Source organism: Anabas testudineus, chromosome 18, assembly GCF_900324465.2.
Source record: "Anabas testudineus chromosome 18, fAnaTes1.2, whole genome shotgun sequence".
NCBI classification, from domain to species: domain Eukaryota; kingdom Metazoa; phylum Chordata; class Actinopteri; order Anabantiformes; family Anabantidae; genus Anabas; species Anabas testudineus.
In genome coordinates, this window is record NC_046627.1 from 29,754,345 (window position 1) to 29,778,039 (window position 23,695).

At 39.0% G+C, this 23,695-nt stretch overlaps 1 protein-coding gene across 1 annotated transcript in view; it reads right to left on the reverse strand.

The window, feature by feature from the left end:
- Positions 1-23,695, reverse strand: part of adam19a (ADAM metallopeptidase domain 19a) — a 133,725-nt gene that overhangs the window by 76,944 nt on the left and 33,086 nt on the right. The window contains exon 3 of the mRNA XM_026353444.2: positions 9,619-9,695. Within this exon, the coding sequence (XP_026209229.1) occupies positions 9,619-9,695 (77 nt within the window). The remainder of the gene's footprint in view (positions 1-9,618; positions 9,696-23,695) is intronic.

Here is a 23,695-nt window from a genome sequence, read left to right on the forward strand (position 1 = left end):
TGCTTCGAAGCAGGAATGTTGGTGGTTTGTCTGTCTGAAATATTTAAGACCCACCCGTCCACCCCAACCTAGTCTCATTTCAGCTACACACAGATTAGTCACTTGAACATAGATGTGTGTAATCTTGGGCTCACTTAAATGATACTATTTTGCATCAGGTAGTGGTACTGCCACTGGGTAGAAACCCAACACTACAGTGTAAATCAAAATGTACATTGTAGGTATCTGTGCTTGTTCTATTGTAACCCCTTCTATCAAGCATATATCTAGCTTAATTGTCAACAATAACAAAGGCAGTATAATAGATTTAGCAGTTATGTGACAGGCATATTTTAGAGCTAATCACAACCTGACATTATGCCATGGTCCCATTCTTCGGATAGGACAACCAGGAACTTCCATGTTGTCACACTGGCTCTATCACCCAGCTGTGATGAAAGCAGTCAGTTCCCTTAGGGCCCTGTCACAGGACCAAGGTTAATGGATTCTGTTGAAAACAAGAGTTATGATTGGGCAGCTATATGTGTGTACTAAAGGACAGACCTTTGTGCCTCGCTGTGCTACTACAGATGCTGATTTTCACATTTGACATGGTGTACTTTATACCAAAACCCAACTGTTTGTTGTACAGTAATCAATCAGCCGGATGTATGCAGGGAACAAACAGCATTTGTATAGTATTCATGTTCTTTTCACGTTACTGATGTCATTTTCACACATGCACTTTAATTCTAAACTTCATTACCCAAAATAGCTGAATGTGGAAACGCAAATGTCCCATTCAGTTAGCCCATGAGTCGAGCGCCCCTGTACAAAGCCTAAGTAATGTTCATTACATGTTCACCACACTCCCTTTCAGTTGATTCATTCAGCACAACACCAGAAAGTCTAAGGTAGAAAGTATTTTCCATACTATCTTTCTACATGGTCAAAAATAGATCTGTTGACTGTTGAACTGATGGCTAAAAGGAGTGTCAAAGAAATGAAGGAGTCTAAATTGTATGGGTTTTAGGAATATTGAACTCAAAGAGGAGGCTAGACACAGGCAGGTCAGTTTAATGATGTTTACTGCACTCAAGGGAGGTGGGATTAGGTTAATGAATAACTGAGGCTGGTGATGGTGGTTGAAGGCCAATGTCTCGGGAAGCAAGACAGGCAGAAAGTATCGGGAGACAGGATGGCGGTACCACCAGTGGCGTCTGCCATGTGGTCACTGAATAGGCGAATTTCAGAGGACAGTGCACATCAAGCAGACACACGTCTTCTCAGGCCCCAAACAAATAAGTCTAGTCAGAAAAACAAATATCCAAACTCCAACACTCCTAATTCTAAAAACAGTGTTCTTCATTAAATCCCACAGACAGTCACACATAGAGAGAGATATCTAGGTCCAAATCAGACAGTCGGACAGGACGCCAGAGGCAGAGTATAAGTCCAGAGACACAGCCAGAAATAAATAGAACCAGACTTACTTCAGGTAGACTGGGGTAAAGCAGAGGCAGGTCAGGCAGGCAGGAGTCAGAGCCAGATAAATCACACACAATCAATTAATAAGGCTTGAGAGTTGATTCTGAGAAGACAGAGCAGACAATCTGGCAAAGGCAGTGACTCTGAGGTGCTGCAACAATTAGGCTGATTTGGTGGTAAAGTGCAGGGGATTGAAGAAAGGAGCAAACCGCAAGAAATATTTCAAAATAAAACTAGAAGTGGGTGATGGCTGTGAAACTAAATGCTTTCTGAAAGCACAAGATGAATAATTTACTAATTATAATGTAAATTTCAAGCCTCGTTAAGATGACAGAAAGCAAAAGCTGAGTGAAGCTGAACAAAGTAGATTGAAATAAAACCTCACCTTGATGCTAATCAGTGCACCATTCACAGTTCACTTAGGTCCATAAAGACAGAAACTCTCTGTTCTGCTTTTCTGTCCTTGAGCCTGACGAAAGTGCATTTTGTGGAATTTCACCACAAAAAAATCTCAAAAACAAATCATAGACTCAAACACAATCATATGTAAACACTATAAAGCATTTAGTGAGTCCATACCGGGTGAAGCTAAAGAAGGTTATGCTCTGCATTGTTGTGTAGAAATTGGATCTGGTATAAACTATGCAGGGACATTGTACAATTTCAAAGAGAAGCAACATCTATTGACTGAAGATCAGATTTGTTTGCCTGAGTTGAAATAACATTCAAGGTCAATAATGGCAACATGTAGCGTGAAATGTTTAAGTGTGTAGGAATTCACCAAGAGAATGGAATAAATACATTCAATGAATCTGGAAAAGTAAAAAATAAATAAATAATTACAGAAATCATACCAGAAGAATGCTTTAGATTTAATTAAAACATTTCAAACAAGAAACTTGGATGATGTTAACAATGTGCACTGTAGGTTATAATGTTGCTGTCTGAAGATGTGGAAGAAGTGTGATTCGGGTAAACCATTGGTCATCCTGGACTACTAGGTGTGAAGTGAATTGAGAAAGCCCTGCAGGACTGAGCCTTAGATGAGCTCTGTCTCAGTTTCAGAAGGTCATACCTTGACAGATGAGACTACACTTTATCCAAGGGATACAAACACAATGGTGAACAGAAGTGTACTGTTCATGCACCAGATGTCAGAGAGGGCATGTGTGTGTAAGCATGCAGAAATGCGGTAAATATATAATGTTTCAAGACAGCACAGCTGCTCTAAGAGGACTAACAGGACTTCCTCAGCACATGCCAAACAGGAAACACTGCTAAGTCTGTAACATTTACAGGTCGGGAAGACCTAGACTCACATCACCCAAACAACACCACCTGTTCACTGCCTCAGTCTGTCCAGGACTGACTTTCACTGAAGGTTTGTTCTGTTTCCTGTGAGACTCTCTAACCCTCTGCAGTGTCTTTGCCTTTCCCACACTCACATAGAGTCTTTGAAGGACAATTCTTTTCCTGGTACTCACTCATATGTCACCCCCTGTCCCCCTTCTTCTCCTCTTCCTGCACTTCACTCTTCCCTCCATCCTGCCAGCTGAAGCGACTCCTAAATCGGAGAGGTTTTCTTGGGATTTTCCTTCATAAATAGGAGGTGGGAGTAGCTAGCTCGGAGCTGCCAGTCATCATTTAAGCTGACATCCAGAGCTGGATTAGAGCAAAGCTCATTATTGATTTTAATCACTATTAAAGTGGAGACACTTTGGAGCTGCAGCCAAGTTCAAACAAACTAGTTCCTGTGGAAAAATCGATGAAGGAACTGGGTTAATAAACTCTGTTGACTGGAGAGTGCTTTAAATGTGCAGTTTCGTCTAAACTTGTCTTTGTGAATTGTGACTCTCTGAGGATTGGAGTCCTAATTAACACCTTGTCATGTCTGCTGCCTGGAACACAGTGATACATTTAGCTCAACTAGACACATTTCCAAGGCTCCGCCTCATCATCATGCACAATGGATGGCATGCATTGCCCATTTCATTACGTATCATCCCAGGGTGGCAGTGCAATCAAGAATTTAATTAACATAAAGAGAGCTTACACTTCATCTACTAACCTCAACAGAAAATCTGCAATTTAAATTAAACGTGGTCTTTAAGTATAACGCCAACATCCTGAACTGTGTTTGAGATATGCTGAGGCGAATAGATAAAGCTGCTGAGCACCAGCAGCCAGTGCAAACTATGGCCAATTGTTTTTATGCTAACAATATTTAATATATGATGATTACCATGCTGGCATGTCTTTAATAATGTACATATTTGTTTATATTATATGTTTGTACAGGCTCAATCAGAGCACAGATAGTCACCTGTGTTAAAAGTGTTACCTCTAACACTAACAACAGTATTTTTCTTTCCTTCTAATGTGAAGATGCTTTTCTTGATACAGTAATTGAAACTGTGCCAGTTCAATTTCTGAACTGTTATTTTTCTACAAGGCAGTGTCATTTTCACTGTTTAAAATAGTACTGCTTTCTAAGAAATACTTATTGAGGGGAAACATTTGCTCAGGGCTTGAGCCACCAAGTGACACAGTGAACACATAAAATCTAGTCTAGTCCTTCCCTCCATTACACTTCTAAAACATTACATTTTATGAATAATTGAAACTGTACTCTTGATCTGGTAAATATGAAAGCTGGGGGCTGTACACTATTTTAAAGAGGAACTGGAATGATAATAAAACATACAAATTTAGATCTTTCACCATCCACAGTTGAAAATATTGTGAACCATACATCAAAGCTGTGTAGAAATGCCACTGAGTTTTCCCAGTCTAAGCTTGACACGGAAGGTCCCCAGAAACGTGTTGTGTTCATGCCTTAGCTTAAAGAACAAACATCCGTAGTTCTTTGTGCCAAAGGTGAAAAAAGACCAACCAAGACAAGATTTTTGAGCAAGAATGGTCAAATATTCCAAAACTGCAACTATCAGTGTCAGTTCAGTTCTCAAACAGGAAAAGTGATGTTACATCTTTCCCAACTATTCTTCGGTTGTTTTGTTGTTGGTCAGTAAAAACACATCTGCACATAAACTGAACTTAACAAGATCTTAACATTTTAAATATATGAGGAACTTGTGGAACAAATGTGGACTTGACTTGTACTCCCACTATTCAAGTCATCAAAAGCATCAGGTTCAGTAGGGTTTAAAATACACCCAAAATGGAATGTACTGTACTACTTGTATTAGTGTACTTTGTCAACAAAGTAGATTCCTGGGAATTAGATTTTAAAAAGTGAGGTTTTCCTATATTCAAGAAGGAGACAATTGCATGTTAAGAACATCTGATATTCTTTCAGACTGGAGACTAGCAGTTTAACACAATCTTCTACACAGAGTGTTGCATTATGTGTTTCTTTTTAGCCCTAATGTTACTAGACCAGTGGGTGTTTTTAGAGGCTTTTATAGTTCATCAGCCCTTACAGTGTTTTATTGTCCCAGTTTAACCTGCAAGAGTACAGAAGAAATATTTTCACAGCAACTAAAAATAAGGTTGGAAGGTTGTGTTCTCTACTGTCTTTCATGTAGTTGTCATAGATAATATGTTAACATGCAAATAGATACTGCAGCCAGTTACTGCTTTATTAATGGCAGCCCTTTAATGTGTACAAACTCAAACCAGCTTAAAATGGGCATGTATTATGGCTTTGAGACACAGTTAAGATCTCTCCTGCAAACAAGGAACAGACTGCTTTAGTGTATCACCCGCTGTATCAGCTGGAGCACTGAAGCTGACACCTCGCTGACCTTTTCCACTGATGTGGGCTGGAGCAGTTAGCGATCAGACAACACTGTCAGAAACACTGAGTCGCTGCTCTACAATACACACAACAGCAAACACACTGATACGCACAAACAAACACACCACAGTTTTGTGTGTGTGTGTGTGTGTGTGTGTGTGATTCACTACCAAAACATCCTATGTCATCTGTCCCATTCTGGAATTTTATCTGGCACAGGCATGTTCAGCCTTTCAGCTGGCATTCCAGGACCCACCACACATGCTCACTTAGACAAACACACACAGGCTTTCCCCGTCTCACACTAAATCTGTTCTCAGGATCTGTGTGCAAGTCAGTCCCGACTCATTTTCATTCCGTTCCTCTCTCCTTCTCCTCCTCCCTCATGTCTCTTTAAACTAGTTGAAGTGAAGGAGTCACAGTCTGTAGACACACCGTCACTTCTCAGATAATCATTTAGATTCTAAGGAGCCCCTTAAGGGTCACGGCAGTGAAAATCTTCTGAGGCTACTTTTGCGTTCGCAATACTTTTGTGATGCTGGTGATTTGCAACCCTGGTTAACTCTATCATATCATGTTCAACCACCATCAGACTTTTAGGCTCCTTTAATGCGTCCATCTTACTACAGTCCAAAATCAGATTACGTATAAGTAAATACACTGCCAATCTCAGATCTGGTCTCTTATAAACAGTAAGTCCAGTCAGGTTACATATAAGTTGATACACTTTCTGTCACTGCCGTTACACAACAATGGACACATTAGGGGAGAAGCCAGACATAATGAAATGTTACGAGATGCATCTATTGCTAATCACGCCTTTTAAAAGAGTAAACAAAGAGAAAAAGATATGCATAGCTGCTCGGCATGCAGATGTTTAACCATCATGAACTAGCAGGTACAGTCAGAAGCAAAACACCTGAAGCACAGACACATCTGTAGTCACAATCTATAGTACCGTTTCAGATTCGGTCACAGCTGTATGTGTTATTCACTGTAGCTGCAGGTGATCTACCACTCTGTTAAACTCAGTTGAGTGGTTCATATACTGAGCAAACACAATAATAACAAGTGGAGCACAGATATGGCTACAGTCACAATCACCAGCTCCATCCCAGCCGTAACTTCAGCTACTGTTTGTCTTAACTGGCCTCGGCATTGCTGGTTATATATTAACAGTTAACTGACTCTCCATCTCGCTGAGTTACAGTGATACTTCCACAGCTGAGGGTGAACCCACTCTTTGTGGCTACAGCCAGCGGGGATCTACTGCATGATATGGGCTAAACTCTAAGAATAAATCATTACGGACCAGATAAAACACAAAACTAACTTGTGAGGAAACACCAAAGCATTGCGAGGGAACACAACATGTATTGCAAGGTAATTCAAAAGTGTGAGGAAACGCAAAAGTAGCTCTGGTAAAATTTCACGGCCGTGAGCCTCTGTCACAGGCTCTGTAGGACTCAGTGTGACACATTCTCCTCAGTAACCTTTTCTGTTTTTTTTGCTGTGACAGCAGATATAATATTCTTTAAATGAGATATTTTGCGTTTTTGGTGCTTTGATATTGATATACTGCTATAACAACATTTATATAAAAAAGATTTCTTCCTATTGATGAACTTCTTTTCTCATTTTCACCACATGTGTTTTCTCCTCCTCCTAATAAGGGTAAACTGATTACCTTGGCCTTCAAACACTGTAGTGCTTACCAGACATGTTCCATTCCTGTCCCAGTGGAAAAGGCCCAGTAAATAAAATAAACTCAGTTCCCAGTAACATTCCCAGTAACCCCTCCTTCAACAGAGCAATGTGCCCCTGTTTCTCTAACCTACATTCACCGGTCCAGACCAAACTTGTGTGCTTCGCAGGAACTAGATTGCTCAGTTTAAAATAAACACAATGTCTGCCAGCTAAATGTGCTGTATCACACAGTGTGACTCCTTGGCCCACACCCTTTGTACTGTCTCAGTCAGCTCTCTGTATGGGTCTGTAACTCATTCATCATTGCCTGTTTCATATACGGCACCACTGTCTTTGGGTGCCTTATTTTTCTGTCTGTGTCAGTTCCTTCATTTGTCTCCTCTTACCCCAAGTCGTCAGGGTGTTTCCAAGCAACTGAAATGCTAGAATGTGCATCTACACTCGTTTTGGATGTTATCGCGCCGTTCCGCGGCCGTTATCTGTTGTTATTAGCATCACAGATATGGGCTAGTAGGTCCATCCCAGATATCAAAATAGCTTCAGCTCATATCTGTTTCACAGTCGACACATCAGACACTTTTATCTGGCCCACATATTGTGTGAAAAGCCCACATCTTTGCTGAACATGAACCAAATTAACCAACAGTGCCCTTTTGCCCACTTCCAATGTGGGTCATACACAAAAACCTAGGGGCTCCAAGTGCATTTACACCAGGGACTGGCAATTCCAGTCCTCAGAAACACTACCTTGCTTGTTTTTACACAATCCCTACCCGACATACTGATTGCCTGTCATCAGGTGTGTTCAGTCAATCAAAAGCTGGAAGATACCAAATTATTTTGTCTTCTTTCACTCCACCATCGTCTAAGATTGTGTCTTCTGATTTGACCTGATTGACTGAACACACCTGATCCAGGTAATCAGCAGTGGGTAGGGCAGAGATAGAAGACAAGCAGGACAGTCGCACTTGTGGAGCGGAATTGCTGGCCACTGACGTAGACTCAGTCATTGTCATGCAATACAGAGTGGGGATGATAGAAGTTAACATCACTCTGGTTCCCTTTTTTTCCAACGAGTTTTGGACAATCGCAGAAAAAAAGCTCTGTGAAAACAAGGGTTTCTAATACTTTTTGTTTAACAAAATAGTTCTCATAAATAAACACCACTTTTAAGATTTTTGATGCTTAAATATGACTACCAAGAGTAAAAAGCTACAGCACAAGACTACTAATTCAACAACACCAACAAACCACGAAGCTTGTAACTTATAAAGCTAAAGGGAAGCAGGAATAGAATCACCAATGCTGGGGTCCATGGACAATTTCCCCACTGAATGACTACATGTCATTAAATGTCATTTTTCTGACAAGTGAAAAAATATTATTATAATCTGAACCAGCTTCAAAACATTTTGGCTGTCTGTATTGTATTTTAGTGCAGGGATCTGGATTATTCTTTGCAGCTTTTACAAAAGAACTGTAAAAGCTGCCAGCAAAAAAACTATAAACCATCGAGTTACAGTATAAAACAAATGTTAGCACTGAATATGATGTAGATTTTTGGCATTACTGCTGTATGATAATCTGATTGATTTAATCTGGTCAAAGTTTTATGCTATATAGACTAATGACAAAAAACTAAAGCATCCCAACAATAAGCTTAGCACAAGGCTGCTGGAAAGCAGCACTGACAAAGAAAGTAATGTTTTTTAAACATTTCAATGTTATTGGATAGACTGACAGCAGTAGTGCCTGAAGGCATATTTGACCCTGAACATAATGTTGCTTCAGTTCAAGTTACATGCCGAGCATTTCAACACTGTGCTGTCTCTTTGAATAGATTTCTGATTTTGATTCAGTTGCATGTATAATCCAATAAAAATTAAATCATAGAGAACTAGTGTAGGTAGATCTATTTTAATGAGTTTTGTCATGTGTCTCTTTGCTTTGTCATGTGAGTAGATTTTTCTTAACCAATAGTTAGGTACCCATAGTAGATGAGCATATTTTATTTGTATAATGCTAAGCTAACATTTTAATATTAGCTTAGTCAGGGATTTTATCCACAGGAAACATGAGTTTTTCTGGATAACAAATTAGGTTTGTTTATACTGAACTAATTAGGAACAGCAGTTCTGTTTGTGTTTCTATTCAAACAAGAAAAGCAATTTTAAGAGCAGTTGTATTCCAGCTATTTAGTATTTTATTATCACAGAGACAGATTTTTTAAAAATGGTCAAATTCTAAGAAGCAGTAACATCAGTTCACACTGGTTGAAGCCATGACCACACTTTTATAAATTAACAACTGTCCATAATAAGAATAATGTGTAAAAAGACATCAGCTGTCTTTTTCAGGTCACAGAGCTTTCTGTACTAACCAGTTGACCTCACAAAATCCAATTTGTTTAGTGTTTTTTTTCATATTGTGGCTTTTGGGTTATTGTGTTACCAACTATTATTAGCACTAGAACATCCACGTCCTATGGACATCCGTTCAATTATTTAAAAGTGTGTAGGTTGTGGAAACATTTAATAACGTTGAGCTTCTCTGGCACAGACTGCCCAAAAAAAAAAAATAAAAAGTTGAGATAGAAATGCGAGACAACAGGCATGAGTGGATGTTTTTGTAATCTCTCTCTATATTCACAACTCACAGGTAAGATGTGTTAGGGAAGAAATACTCACTGATTACGTTCAACTTGAAGCACCAGTTGGAGGTCACTGGATGAGAGCACTATCTCCCCTCTGACTGGGTACGCTTCCTGTCAGGTTAAGAGGAGAGATCAGATCAGGTTACTAAAGCAGAAGAACTCACCAGCAACATTTAGTTTGAAGTGCATTTAAAAACATGAATTTACAGCAGCATCTGTGTTCACCCAACATAGTCAACAAGCCACCCAAAGAATAAGCTGAGTGAATCTCAAATAAATATCTGAATCATACTGCATAAGTCTCTTCGAGGGGTGTTTAATTATGAATCATAATTCTTCTAAATTCACATGTACTTTATTCCTTGCAAATATTTTCAAATGTATTCAAAACAAGTGATGATAGTCCACATGTAAAGGAAAAAAGTCCCAGTTTCTGCACGTTCTGTTTTTCTGTTTATGTCTGTTCTCTCATCTGTGGTCCACTTCTCATATCAGATACAACCCTTCCACTGCATGTTCCCGATCATCAGTCTCACCACATCTCATTAACCCTCATCTGGTTCACCTTTGTTTCAATGTCTCCGCCTCATCACTACATAAGCCATTACTCGCCACTACCTCCCCGTCAGTCCATCATCTTCCCTGAGGAGATCACTTCTGTCTCAATCTGAGCCCGATCTACTGGTTTTCCCGAAAGACTCTCTGAACTTGTTTCATGAAGGACTGTATGTATGACTATCTTCCTGCCTGCTAGTGCAGTCGATCTCAGTTACTACCTTTTGTTTTTCTGTTTGAACTCTCCTGCCTGTTAGTGCAGCGCTTGTCACGAACTGGATAAAAGACTCCATAGCCAGAGATACACTGAGACAGAAATAAGTTTCAATGGTTTATTTAACAAGTGCAAGGGAAAGGAGATGGGGTTGGGTGAGTCTGGAGGTCAGGGTGTGAACTGGAAGTGGTAGCGGACAGGAAGAGGTGGTATGACGTCACGGCCAAGATGGCCGACCAACAGAGAGCACATGGAGCAGATGGAGGAAAGGAGAAAACCAGGTGCAGGCAATCGCCAATCAACAGTTCATGTGACAGGGAAGAGGAAAACCAGGAAGTGGACCAAATAAGGGTGTGAGGGAAGGACAGGCAGGGAGGAGGCTGGAATCATGACAGCACCCTTAGTTACTACTGTTTGTTACTTTGTTTGGATTATGCCATTAAAGACACATTCGCACTCCAGTCTGCCTCAAGTCGTGCTTTTGGGTCCACGCTTCGTTGTACGTGACAACAAAATTCTAAAATTGATCATTATTAAGATCTTGACCTTCGATGCTAACCTATCACGTTAATGAAGTGATGAGTGTACAGTATATAGTAAATGATGTGTACTGACAAACACATTCCAAAAAGTAAGGAAACACCAAGACTTAAATTTGATTTTTAGACTTCAAAATGTACCTTTTGCTATGGTATGGATTTGCTATGCTCAATCAGTATGTAAAGGTTTAGTTCAGGTTAGTGCATGTGAAGTTCGCATAAGATAAACTAATGCTCAAACTAACTGTTACATAAAAAAACAGAAAAACACCACTGACCAGCAGAAATATGTTTGAATTGAGAACTGAATCAAGGTCTGTTCCTTCTATTTTTTGCTGACTGAGCAACAGCAGTTCTGCAATATAAAGAAAAAAGATTGTAGTTTGTAAAGAGGCTGCAGACTTTGATTCAGTCTATCTATGTATACACAAAATACCCCACCCAAAAACCAACAAACTGAAAAATAACAAGAACAATCTGCAAGTTAATTTCACATGCTCAGCTATAACTAGTCCTATGCACTTCAGGTGTTTAAAAATTATCTATGTAACATTCAACATCAATTTGAAGCGTGCAACTGTTAAAATAATACTGCTTCTTAGTTCTACTCAAACCATACTGTCTTAAAACTTGTGGCTGTCAATGAACTGGCTGAACTGTACTACCACGCCTTATGTTCAGTCACCAACCGCCTCTGTTTCGTCAGATTTGAAATGCCAGGATCGCTCATACTTCCTCCACGCCTTCTATTTGTTAAACATAGATAAGTTAGAGATAACAAGTCAACACTGCTTATGCTGTTCTGTGCTTAAACCACCAATATGCTAATTTTTACATGCAGAATTCAATTTATCTTCTTGTGCATTAGAATGTGAGCAATTTAATTCAATTTCAATTCAATTTTATTTGTATAGAGCCAAATCACAACAGAAGTCATTTTAAGGCACTTTACATTGTAAGGTAAAAGCACATTTTGTTATGATTCCTCCCTTCGCCCCTGTCAGTTGGTTTTGTTTTTGTCACCTGGTCTCACCTCACTCCCCAGCCACTTCCTGTTTGCCTCTATGCGTTAGTGCAGTGGGTTTTTCGTTGTTACTTTGTTTGTTCTTACTTTGTTTGTTACCGTTTTTTCGGGTCTCTTTCAGCAGATACTTTTTATTTGCATCTAGTTTTTGTTGTAGTGTTTGATCCCCTCATCTTGTTGGTTTCCTGTTCCTCTGTTTCACACCAGGTTGAATAATAAACACCTTTTTGTCTGTACTCTCTTGCCCTGTCAGTCGGTTTGTAACACATTTAGGCATCATGGCCATACAGATTCAAAGGTAACTCCACAGTGCCAGATTTGAAAATAAAACTAAATGCAAATGCAGTTAGAAAAATGTCCTCTTACCACAGTTGTGAAACCCACTCCTTATGTACATGTGGTTCTAAGCTCCAGTCCAACATCCAGCATTGCTAAAGCAGTGGAGCACTCTTGTAACTAACCTCCTGTAAACAACTGTCTTTTTCAGTAAGCTATTAGAGACATTTATACTCCAATGTGCTACTATAAACCTGACAGATTGACAGTGGTGGTCCCTTAAGACATATATAATCCTGTACCTAATGTTGCTGCAGTGCAATTTACGCATAATAATCCAATATTATCAAACAGGTTCCATTTTAATCTATTGACTATTGTACTTGTTCAAGGGCAAACGTAATTCTTTTAATTTTACTAGTACTGACATCCCACTGTTCTCACATGATTCTAGGAATGCCTCTTTTTCACCTCACTGAGCACCTGTACCTCCACACATTGTATCTTCAATTGTGCAAACCTTGACCACAGTGCAGTCTCTATGCCCCGACACAACAGAAAACAGTGGTAGAGAACAGCCAAGCCTGTATTGCCATTTGATGAGGTCTAGTGGCTGCAGTAAACATTATACGGCCACAAACTATTACTTACACCAACTATACCTTCAAAGTTTGTCAGGGCAGTTTGGGCTGGATGGGTGGCACAATAAAGTGTAGGACTTTACCCCAGGAGTATAAACATCAGTCTGTTGCTGTTATGGTAAGGAGTGATGTGACAGAAATCATGTTTCTCACATATAGAACATTGTGTCAAGTTAAGAAAAATGCAATTTTAAGGCTAAATCCAACATTTTACTAAACACAACAATGTTTTTTTAGTGTCTACACCTAAACCAGATGTTTTTGTGCCTTATCCCAACCAAAATTGTTTTGTTTGCCTAAATTCAAAAGGGGGTGCTATTTCAAGATAAACTATCTCCATACAGCTTGGGAGAAGGCAGAAGAAAACTGGACAACACTAGGGTTGAAGTAAGAGTGGGGTCAGGGTAAACATAATAACAGGCTATGTCAGAAAAAAACTGATCATCTTCTTCTACTACCTTCATTCAACCACTTCCAACCACCAAACACTTCAGGAAAGTGCTTTGTCTGATTGCTCAAAGCTGAATATAACAGTAATCCTTAAACAGTTGTACACAAGGCATGACATGCTAAAAAACCCACAGTAACATAGGGTCTTTTACACAGACACTGGAATGAAATCACCCTGCATCTTGACAGTACCTCGTGGAGTTGCTTAAAAGAATACACTGCCAATAGTATCTAGGATTTTGTAGAGTTGGTTTAGTCTGTCCCAAGGTTTGATGTAGCATATGTATGATTTGTCATCTACCTATCTATCTATAACCATTCTATTTAACCATTTCATCTTTTGAAACTTTTGTAGTTCCAGCTGAAAGGCCATGATTGATCACAACAGGTTCACAGTGGGTGTTGACTGGAAAGTGTGAAAGGCAGAGCAAGGGGAGAAGTGAGAGAACTGGTAACAGCCAATGGTAAGAAAGTAAGAATTTACATGAAGGAAGAAGGAAGGTATAGAAGTGTGAACTGTCAAGATGCCATCTGAGTTCAGCATGGTTTATACCCTGCCTTTGAACAACTTCTAAACACTTCTCTGTTTCGACAGCACACGCTGGCTATAAAAGAAAACTGCTTGAACAAGGAAAGCTTCAGTATGCTACTTTTTGGATCATCTAACAGCATCTAAAAAGCCCTTTCTAACAGCAGAATCAAAGTAGGCTGCAAAAAGATCCAAAACTCCTTGTTCAAGCAACTACTTGTCACTTTTACATGCGCATCTACGTGCAATCCCACCAAGAAGAGACTTACACGCTATTACACCATCACAACATTGGTAGGAAGGGACAATTTTTTCCTTTTAGTCGTGTGCCATCCAACAACATCATCGTTAGGAGGCTAAACATTTTATACAATGCCTGTTCCTCAAAAAAAAAAAATGACAATGACAATGGCTTTGAATATCAAAGATATGTAGGAACCCTACCTTCAATGTTGGCCATTAGTAGATAATGATAAAGACTGTCATGTGACCTGTTTTGTTTAAAGCATAATGAGGCCTTAAGACAGACCTTCCTGGTACAGAATCCCAATTGTGGAAAGCTCTGAAAAGATTTCATCGTCTGCGTGATTTTCTAAAAGCTCAAATAACAAATGGCCAGTACCTTTTTGCCCTGTGGAAAACATTTCCTTTTCTCTCTTCACTGTCTCTCTCTGTATCTTCGGGCTACCATCTCAAGGTCAATTCTTCAAAATGATTGCTTCAGAGGCTCCGCTTACTGTGTTTGTTGTGGGGCATCTTCACGTTTACTGATCAAACAGTTTCCAAATCCTCACATTTCCTCAGCTGCATTTGTCAATCTTTCACAGTTTCACTGGTGCACTGCTGCAGATTTCTCAAGGTTATGATTCTACTGCTTTAATCTTCATCCTGCATCCCCACTGGCTTAAAGAGCAAATAAATGTATAATGTAAAGCTGTAACAAGTATATGCAAATTTAAACTGTGTGTAGTGACATGTTTGATCATGTCACTACACACAGATGGATTTTTAAGTATACCATATCTTAGAGCGTGAGACAAGATGACAAAACATACTGGAGCTATTAAAAGCAAGTGACAGTACAACAAAAAGTTAGTAAAGTCCTGTTTAACAGGCTCACTTGATGAAAACAGAAAATTGGAGAAACACAAATAGAAAAACACAAGGCGAGACACCAGGAAAATAGAGAAATATTGAAGGTAAGCAACAACACAGAAAGAAAAAAAATAAAGACAGAAATGAGAAGGGCAGAGGTTGAATTGAGCTTTGCCACTGATATTTATTTGCTTGAGTCTGTGGACAGACATGGAGAGGAATGAAGACAGCCGCATCCATGCATTGGATGGAGCTCCAAGCCTGGACCCACTCTGTGCTCTAGTGAGCAGAGCTAACACACAGTGTGCCAGAGGAGGGCTTATTAGATGGATCAAAGCTTGTCTAATCTACGAGCTAAGAATATGATGAGAGGGCCCTGACAATCCTCCCTTTCCTCCTGAGAGGCACTGATTATCATACAGGGTTGTGAACAGTAAACATACAGAGATGCGATGATGTATGTGCTCTTCAGATCTTTGATGTGACTATAGGCAGCCACAGTGAAAATTATTATGCTTAATGAAAGCTAATCTCATGTATTACATAATGCCAGACAGCCCTCATTTAGTGACAAATTATGGGTGTTCATTTAGTGACACAAGAGGACATTTAATGATGTGACTGGTGGGTGCATGTTTGGTAACCAATTTTCTTCATTTTGACTGTACTTTTACAAAGTACTGCCTGAGTCAAGTGAACATTGGCGGCTGTCGTTTTGGCTTCCTCTGCTCGCCTTTCTTGTTGTTTCTCATTATCAGTTTGTCTTTTCCTGTTTCTTTCTCACCTTTTGTTTCTGAAGACAGATTATTTAATTCGTGTAATTTCAAAGGTAAATCTATAAAGAAGTCCATGAAACACTTAACTGCACAATGAAAGTGTGTGCACTAAACTAAAAGTACAGTACATCAACATTTCATTACAGTACAGTCCATTACACTTGAAGCCAGAGGTGGTTCTGCACTTCCATGTTCCTACTGTAGTTTGGCTAAAGTGTGACTTGTTGTCTAAGCTCTTGTGTTTGTTGGCCCATGCTCTTTTTGCCTGGAAAGTTCCAGGAATTTAGATACATTTTTTTTTGCTCAACCACTAGGGAAAACTCAAGTTTTTTGTATTTTCTACTGCTGGGTGCATCTTTCAGGTTACAAGAGGCGTGTGAGGCTGGTAGTTAGCTTGATAACTTGTAAAAGGTAAATAGGTATTCTGTAAGTTGTGTTCAACAACAATTTCCTGCTTCATATCAAACTTGCAAAAATACTATAAAAATACTGATTCATTCATTGTGGGCCAGCACTACCTGACAGTTTTATAAAACCAAAATTTACATTGAACCTGAAAAACTACCGAACTGAGAACTTCAACAACCAGAAGTTTTTCCAAGGTAAAAAAAATCAACCAGATCTGTATGCAGAATTAAAAATGGCACCTTTTCAGTATACAGTACAGCAGGTATCTAGATGCAGCCACATGACCAGTTCAGCACAACTGTGCACACTGTTACAAGTCAACAATCTTGTAATACTTTAAAAAGTAAAAGTTAATTTTGCTTCTAAGTAAAGCATGAACAAAGGAGGAATAAACAAGATGAACTAAATAAAATAAAATAAAACAAATGGATTGTCAGGCCAATAACTTACTACTACTAACTTCAGTGTTGGTTTGATCCAGTCTGTCAGTGCTTTCTGAAATACTGTCAGTCAGTCTAGAGCATCCAATATTTGCCGCACAGAAAATATAATCATGTAGACATTAAAGACAACTACAGTTTTCCCCTCTGCCATTGCTGGTGACTTGGGATCTTTTTTTTCCTTCTATGAATAGCAGTAACATTCAATTGACATGACACAATGAAAGCAGTGGAAGGTTTCCTTTAGTTTCATCATCTTCGTTTGTAAAGAAGATTCCTCATGACTGTGACTGTGAACTGAATTTGGTTCACTCTTTGGTACATTTTATCAAACAAACAAAAGTTCAGAGAAGAGACCTATCTTCACTTAGTTGCCCTAACCCTGACCCTTACCCTTCTCAGGTAAGTTAAACTGTACCAACCTACAGTTTATGTGGAATAATAAACTTGAAAATAAAGTAGTTAAAAAAGGAAATGTTCAATCACATATCTGCTTACTCCCAAAAATTAGGAAGCAAAGAAAAAGAGAAAGGTTTATATGAGGGAGCTGAGCAGTTGCAGTGAAGACTGACTGTGGAGCATTCACCACCTCTTTTCTTTTTTTTCTTATCTGAGTGAAACTAGGCCATGAAATTGTTGAAGGAGCTACAGTCGTCTCCGGTGCAATTTCTCCCGATCAGTCAAGCAGCGTGGACAAGGACCGGGAAAGGTGTAAGTGGATGGGGCTTTACAGTAGGAGGCAATCATGTCTGAGACCTGAGAGAGCTTGGAGAGTGAGGGCAGAAGAGGATGGAGTGACGCTGACAGTGGCAGAAAAGATTTGAGTGGTGACGAAAGGATGGTTGCTGAAGATGAAGACATTTTGTTGAAGAAGGGAGGGTGCTCTGAATATCCACTTCCCCAGTCCTGTTTGAGTTTGTTTTCATACGCAACATACTAAATGACATAAAGAGCATCTATAATTAATCTATGTCAAATGTGCATCAAAGCTACTGAAATGATCTTGTTCTGAGAAGCAGTATGTGGAGAAGTGGACTTGTGGGTGGATGTGTATCATCAATCCCTTCAATCCCCCGCTGAGTGGGGTGTCAACAACTTCCAATGACCAATCAGGCTGAAAAGTAGATGGGAGCACGGTACCACATCAATACTCATGACTTCCACTTTGATGTCTTTGAATACTCAAGTAATGACAGCAGGAGGCTCTCCAAAGCTTGAGAGAAACTTTAATTAAAAAGACATGACACATGCCAGTGTCTATCCTTACAAACAGCGTAAGGACTTATTTGGCTGATGGAGGGAAAAAGTGATTCATATGTAAAAGCTAATGTCAGTTTATCAACGGATTAACAAATATACATTAGAAACCAAGCGGGAACAGACTCTAAACAAGAACTACTGAAAAGATCACTACATATAAAACGATTTCTGTGAGAATTTTATACAAAACAATTACAACTATTGAGACTGTAATGTGGTGAAAAAGAAATCCATATCCACAGTCCAGTAGTCGTTTGTGCCAGCAGGTTATTATGATCAAAAGCTAAGTATTATAGTTAGGCAACCTGTAGCAGCCATAGCTGTCATAACATGAACAAAGGGGAAAGTCAGTGACATAGTTAGAGAATTAACATTAGGTTGGATGGGTCAGAAAATAAAGGAGAGACTGATGTTCGAGTCTAGAATTTGTTATTCTTTTTTGTTCCTCCATTTTAAACATGTTTAAGCTAATCTAACAGTGAGTTAACACTTAATTTAAGTCAAATTAATTTTTTTTTACTTTTACTAATGATGTAGTTTTTGTGCCTTAACCTCGATAATTTCTGTCTGACAATATGTTGTGTGTCTCTGTGGTGTTACTGTTTGTGCATCTGAGTGACAATTGACATCTGGTAGACCAGGTTTGCCAGTATAGCAGAGCACAAACTAACAAATGTTGTTTTAACTGCTGCTTATCCATGATATCCACCTATGCTCACCTCCACTGTGATTTTTAACCTTTTAGGTGCAATCTCTCCAGTAACTTGTGAAACTCATTGATTTGTAGTAAATAGTGTGCCTAGGCTGAATTTGGCACATTTAGACAAATACAATTTTGAATGCATGATGAAAGAAACGTGGAAGTCCTGGATTCACTTTACATTAAGGGTGGCGACACACCAAGCTGATGCCGATGGGCTTCTGTTGCTCCAGTTTTTGCTGTGTTTACCACACTGTTGGTACCCTGTCACTGAATTATGAATACAGACTATTAGAACCTGCTGGTGTGGACAGTTATTTCCCCTCACATAAGCACAGTACATATATAATAGCAATTGGCTGTAGCCTTCCTGGTGTGTTCAAGTGCAACTGTTTGGACAGATGAAGGTGGCATAGCACAAGGGCCAGCCTTTGTCACCTCTAGTTCTATGATATCAGTGTGCTGTTTCTCTGCCTAAAGTATGACAGTAGGGATGTGTTGGATTCATGAATTGAATTAAAATTGTTAATTTATGTTTTAGCAATAATAAATAAACATAAAATCATTAAGCCTAAATGATTAATTTTTTTTGTTTCACATGTACAGCTATACTCTACACATACTGACTTACCTACATCACAATCTCATTTGTTCATGGTAGTGAGAGCTAGGTTTTTTTAGTAAATGGGCTTGCTTGGTTGCCTCACACACAAAGGGAAAGTTCAATTCAATTTCTGAACAAAAACAAAGAAATCTTCTCACTTCATTATCCAACAAACAGTTCCAGTTTCCGTAATGAGTCAGCAGCTGTGTTTGTCTGATTCCAGCTTTTTTGGGGGATTTTGGGGATGTTTGTCAGGATCTCCTGGTTTTAAAACTATCTCATGCCGCGACAGACATGCTATCCAGACTAATCACATGCATCACAGAATACACGTCTACTCTATGAATTCACATTGCACAATTTCTCACACTAAATGTTTTGTTTTGATAAACAACTTAAATATAAAGACTACTCAGTTGCTTCCAAATTCATCTAGGATAATAATATTGTCATTGCGTAACTCGATATTTGTGTTAAACTGAACCAGAAAGATACAATATCTTCAAAAAGTATTGTGCATTTCAGCTATAATTATTCCCCATTAAACCATGCCATTAACATCTGTAATTGTCCTCTGGTGTAAAAATAAGTAGTTGCCCAGGCCTTTGCGGTCCGTGCTGCTTTCTGTAACACAGATCACATTGATGTGGGGGATAAAAAAGAAGGAGAAAAAGAAGTTATAATCAGAGAGAGAAGACAGAGAGTTCACGGACACAGTCCTGCAAGCAGCTCTAAAAGGGAATTTATCACTGATTAAATCCTCACAAGTTATGATGGAACGAATATTAGAATACATACCGGCAAAGAAACTTCACACAAACTTTATTTTCCATTCTCTTCCACTGCCCTGACCATGACCATATTTAACTGCCGTTCAGTCCACATAACAAACTTGCAGCAGGACATTAAATTGCGCCTGCACCACTGGGAAGATTGATTTATCTTCACTCTAGGACAGAACATTTTACAAAGGTGAGCTTTTCAGTAAGACATGAAAGAGCTTTTCTAACGCTGCTACCTTACTGGACACACTACTTACTCACTTCACAACAAAGCCAACAATATACACCATATGAAAAGAAACTGATCACAAAAATGTTAAAAATGTACAATGCTTTAGCTTTATGTATGTGTTAACAGGACACACACCACAGTTATCCACCATCCACCACTATTATCTGACATCAAATGTGTCAGTAATTACCCATGTCTTAAAAAGGAGGATGCTAACAAGTGGTATAAAGGTTACACATAAAGGCACATGTTGTCGGAAACATTAATGAAATCATGCCCACTATATACTGTATATACCTTTTTGATAGTGTTCAAAATAGGTTGCAGGACAGATTACAATAACTTTTGTTTCTCACAGGACTTATTTTCTGCTTACAAAACAACACCATTCCTAGGGCGCTATTGCTTTTTAGTGTGACTTGTATTAGATCATAATGAATAAAGGAGTTTTAACCACCTAGTGCCATTATTACCTTACATTTACCAACTCACATGTGCTCATTTGTTGCTAGGAAACCTCTTCCCCAATCAACCCTTTCTCCTAAAAACTATGTTCCTATGACAGCTATGATTATTATATTACAAGAAGAACTGTATAGATTATGTTCAAATACAACATAAAACATGGAAAACAGTGATATGAACACTGATATACTTGCATAAATGCAACTTGCCATTTATGTTAAGTAACAACATAATGTCGTGATAGACAAAAAACATTACAGAAAACAAAATAACTGCGATTGGGTTTCGTACAAAACGTATTTGCATATAACAGCAACTGCAAACAACCTCTTTTGGAGACTGATTGATTCCATTTCTGTTTGTTCTTGTTGTAGAAACAGCTTTTAGAAATAGCTTTTGAAAGTACTATACCAACAGCTTTACTCTCTCGAATAATCTGCCATCTGACACACAACCCGCAATCACTGTCATTGCATTTAAAAGGCGCCGAACACAGCTGGTAACTAAGTGTTTGATTCCATCAAATGACAATTTGTCATTACAACTGAGTTGGAATATCTCAGTCAACTATTACAAGGGAAAAAACTCTAAAGGCAAGACATCATATGCCCCTGAATTCCATGAAGGACAAAGATAAAAGCCTGATCTGTGTTCGTCATTAGCATATTATCTAACATTGTTTACACGAAAGGGACATTTCACTGATGTGACCATTTCTGTGATTTGCAGTGCCATTGTAGTCAGTCAAAAGAACTTCCAAAACAAGGGAGTCAAAAGTATAATTTTATACAAAATATTTCCATAGAAATTAAATCCACTGGATTTAGAGGCATACTTTATCTTGCTGCCTCCCTTGGATGTTCCACTCCTCCTGTGGCTCAGCACGTAATATTTCACGAGGCAACTTCACAGCATGATGCCTCTTTTAAGGAAAATGGAAACTCCTCTTAACTCTACTAATAGTTGAGAAAACGGTCCCAGTTAAAAAAGAAAGAAACAAACAAACAATCAAAACAAATACAGCCAATTAGAGTTGATGGAGACAAAGTAACCAGACAGTTTAATCTTTTAGTCATCTGCAATGTGCAACCAATCATCTACATCTGTGCTGTGTTGAATATCAGATTCTTCTACTTCTTCATTTTTGGAGCCTTCTAGAGGTACGGGGCTGAGGTACCATGGTGGATAAAGCGCTAACCAAAGTGAACTGAAGTTGTGTATAGCATATAAAAATGCACACAAAATTAAAAGCTGTAGTGCATCATCTTCATCTACAAGTACTCGTGTTGCTTGTGTCTGCAGACTCAACTACCTGATTACCATGTAAAACAAGTTTAGATGCACTCCTTATGGGTAATTTATCAGCTAGGAAGTGAGTTACTCCCCACACTCAGTGCTTAGCATCTTGCCTCACTCTGGAGCAGCATGAAATGCACGTGGGTGGCTGGATGAATGTTGATACAAGAAATTGAGGACTCTCGTTTCCAACTTTGGCATTTTATCTTCACTGAAAAGCTCCTGTGTTTACCTGTTTAATATTCACCTGGAGCAAGGCACCATAAACACCTCTTCTCACAATCCATTAAAGAATAAAGAGCCTGTAAAGAAAACTGTGTGCGATTGATACAGTATTGTGAATTCAGGCTAATATAAAAATACCTTCCATGTCCTTTGGCCTGTTTACTTATAACACACTTCATTCTATTTGCCTTGAACTTACTGTGGCCTGTTTTCCCTGCTTACAGTGTCCCTGCTTTGTAGATTTTGTAGATTGTTGTAGATCCTTGAACAGTAAAACCGTTATATTTCATCAGTTTGAAATAATACAATCTTGATTTTAAATATAATATTTAGTATTAATCTGCTTGTTTAAGCAGAACGCCATTTAAACTTAGCTCTAAATGCTTAATCTTAACATAGAAAAGCAATAGAAAGCACTGAATCCTTCTGAAAAACCAACATCACCTTTCAGCTTCATAGTCTAACATTGCAGACACTGTTCTTTACTTGGACTCAACTTTGAAACATAAGGAGGGGATTCCGCTTGGTGCATATGGGTATTCTACAAACCTCCAATCAACTACTTATAGATTGCTTAACCTTGAAAGGACCAATCCCTTGCAAACTATAATGCAGATTATTAAAGAGAGACATATATTCTGATAAAGAGATATGCAGAAAAATATGGGACCAGGTTAATTGGACATTTTTCGTACAGCACAAAAAATACCCTGACAAAACACTTTTTCATGTGGCTGGCTTCAGATTTTCTACTGGTTGTTGAAAAGTCTAGTTGAATTTTCAGCCACCTGTGAGTATAACACAAGCTGAAAAACACAGACCTCTGTCACCTGTTAAAGTTAAAATGTGCACTACCCTGACCTCGGTAGAGGTCAAGGTTTTAAAGCAGGATTTGTCATATGAAGTATGTAAATGCACGGAGGTGCTCTCCTCTCGCACTGAACATATGGGTAAAAGTGCAGGATTTTCAAAAAGAAAGAGATGAAAGGATACTGTGAGAAAGCAGATGAAACATTATAAAATGAATGCTTTGAGTTCCTGGATGAGTGAAGAAGGTACAGCTACACATCCATTCCTTCCACCTGCTGTCCAGCTTCAGTTCATACTGTAGGTGAGTCTTTCCACTTTCATTTCTAAATGAGTCGCCGCAGGGCTGCAAAGAGGAGTTCAGACGGAACCTGAAGCCCTGTGGGGATCTGATCTAGCATGAGGTAATGAGCACTGGCGTGGTTAAGGAGTCAGCTGAGCCCTTATTGGAGAGCAACAGGCTCAATTTCCAGGTGCCTTCAATGTGGCACATGGAGGCAAAAAACCTGGCTCACAGATTGCTTCTGGGGCCAGGAGGAAGTCCATCAAAAGCTCAATTGCAGCCACTCTGTAGCATGTCCAGCCGATAGCACACACATCCCTCAACTCCCTAACTGTACTTGACATCCAACAGGCACCAACTAGCAATTATACCCTTACACTAGTAGCAATTACACACACACGCCCACAAAACGCAGGTGGCAGACACTTGGAAGACAAAGAGAGGATGAAAACTGATTTAGTGTTTCCGTTTAAATGAGCAAACACGTGCACACACAAACACATTTTACAG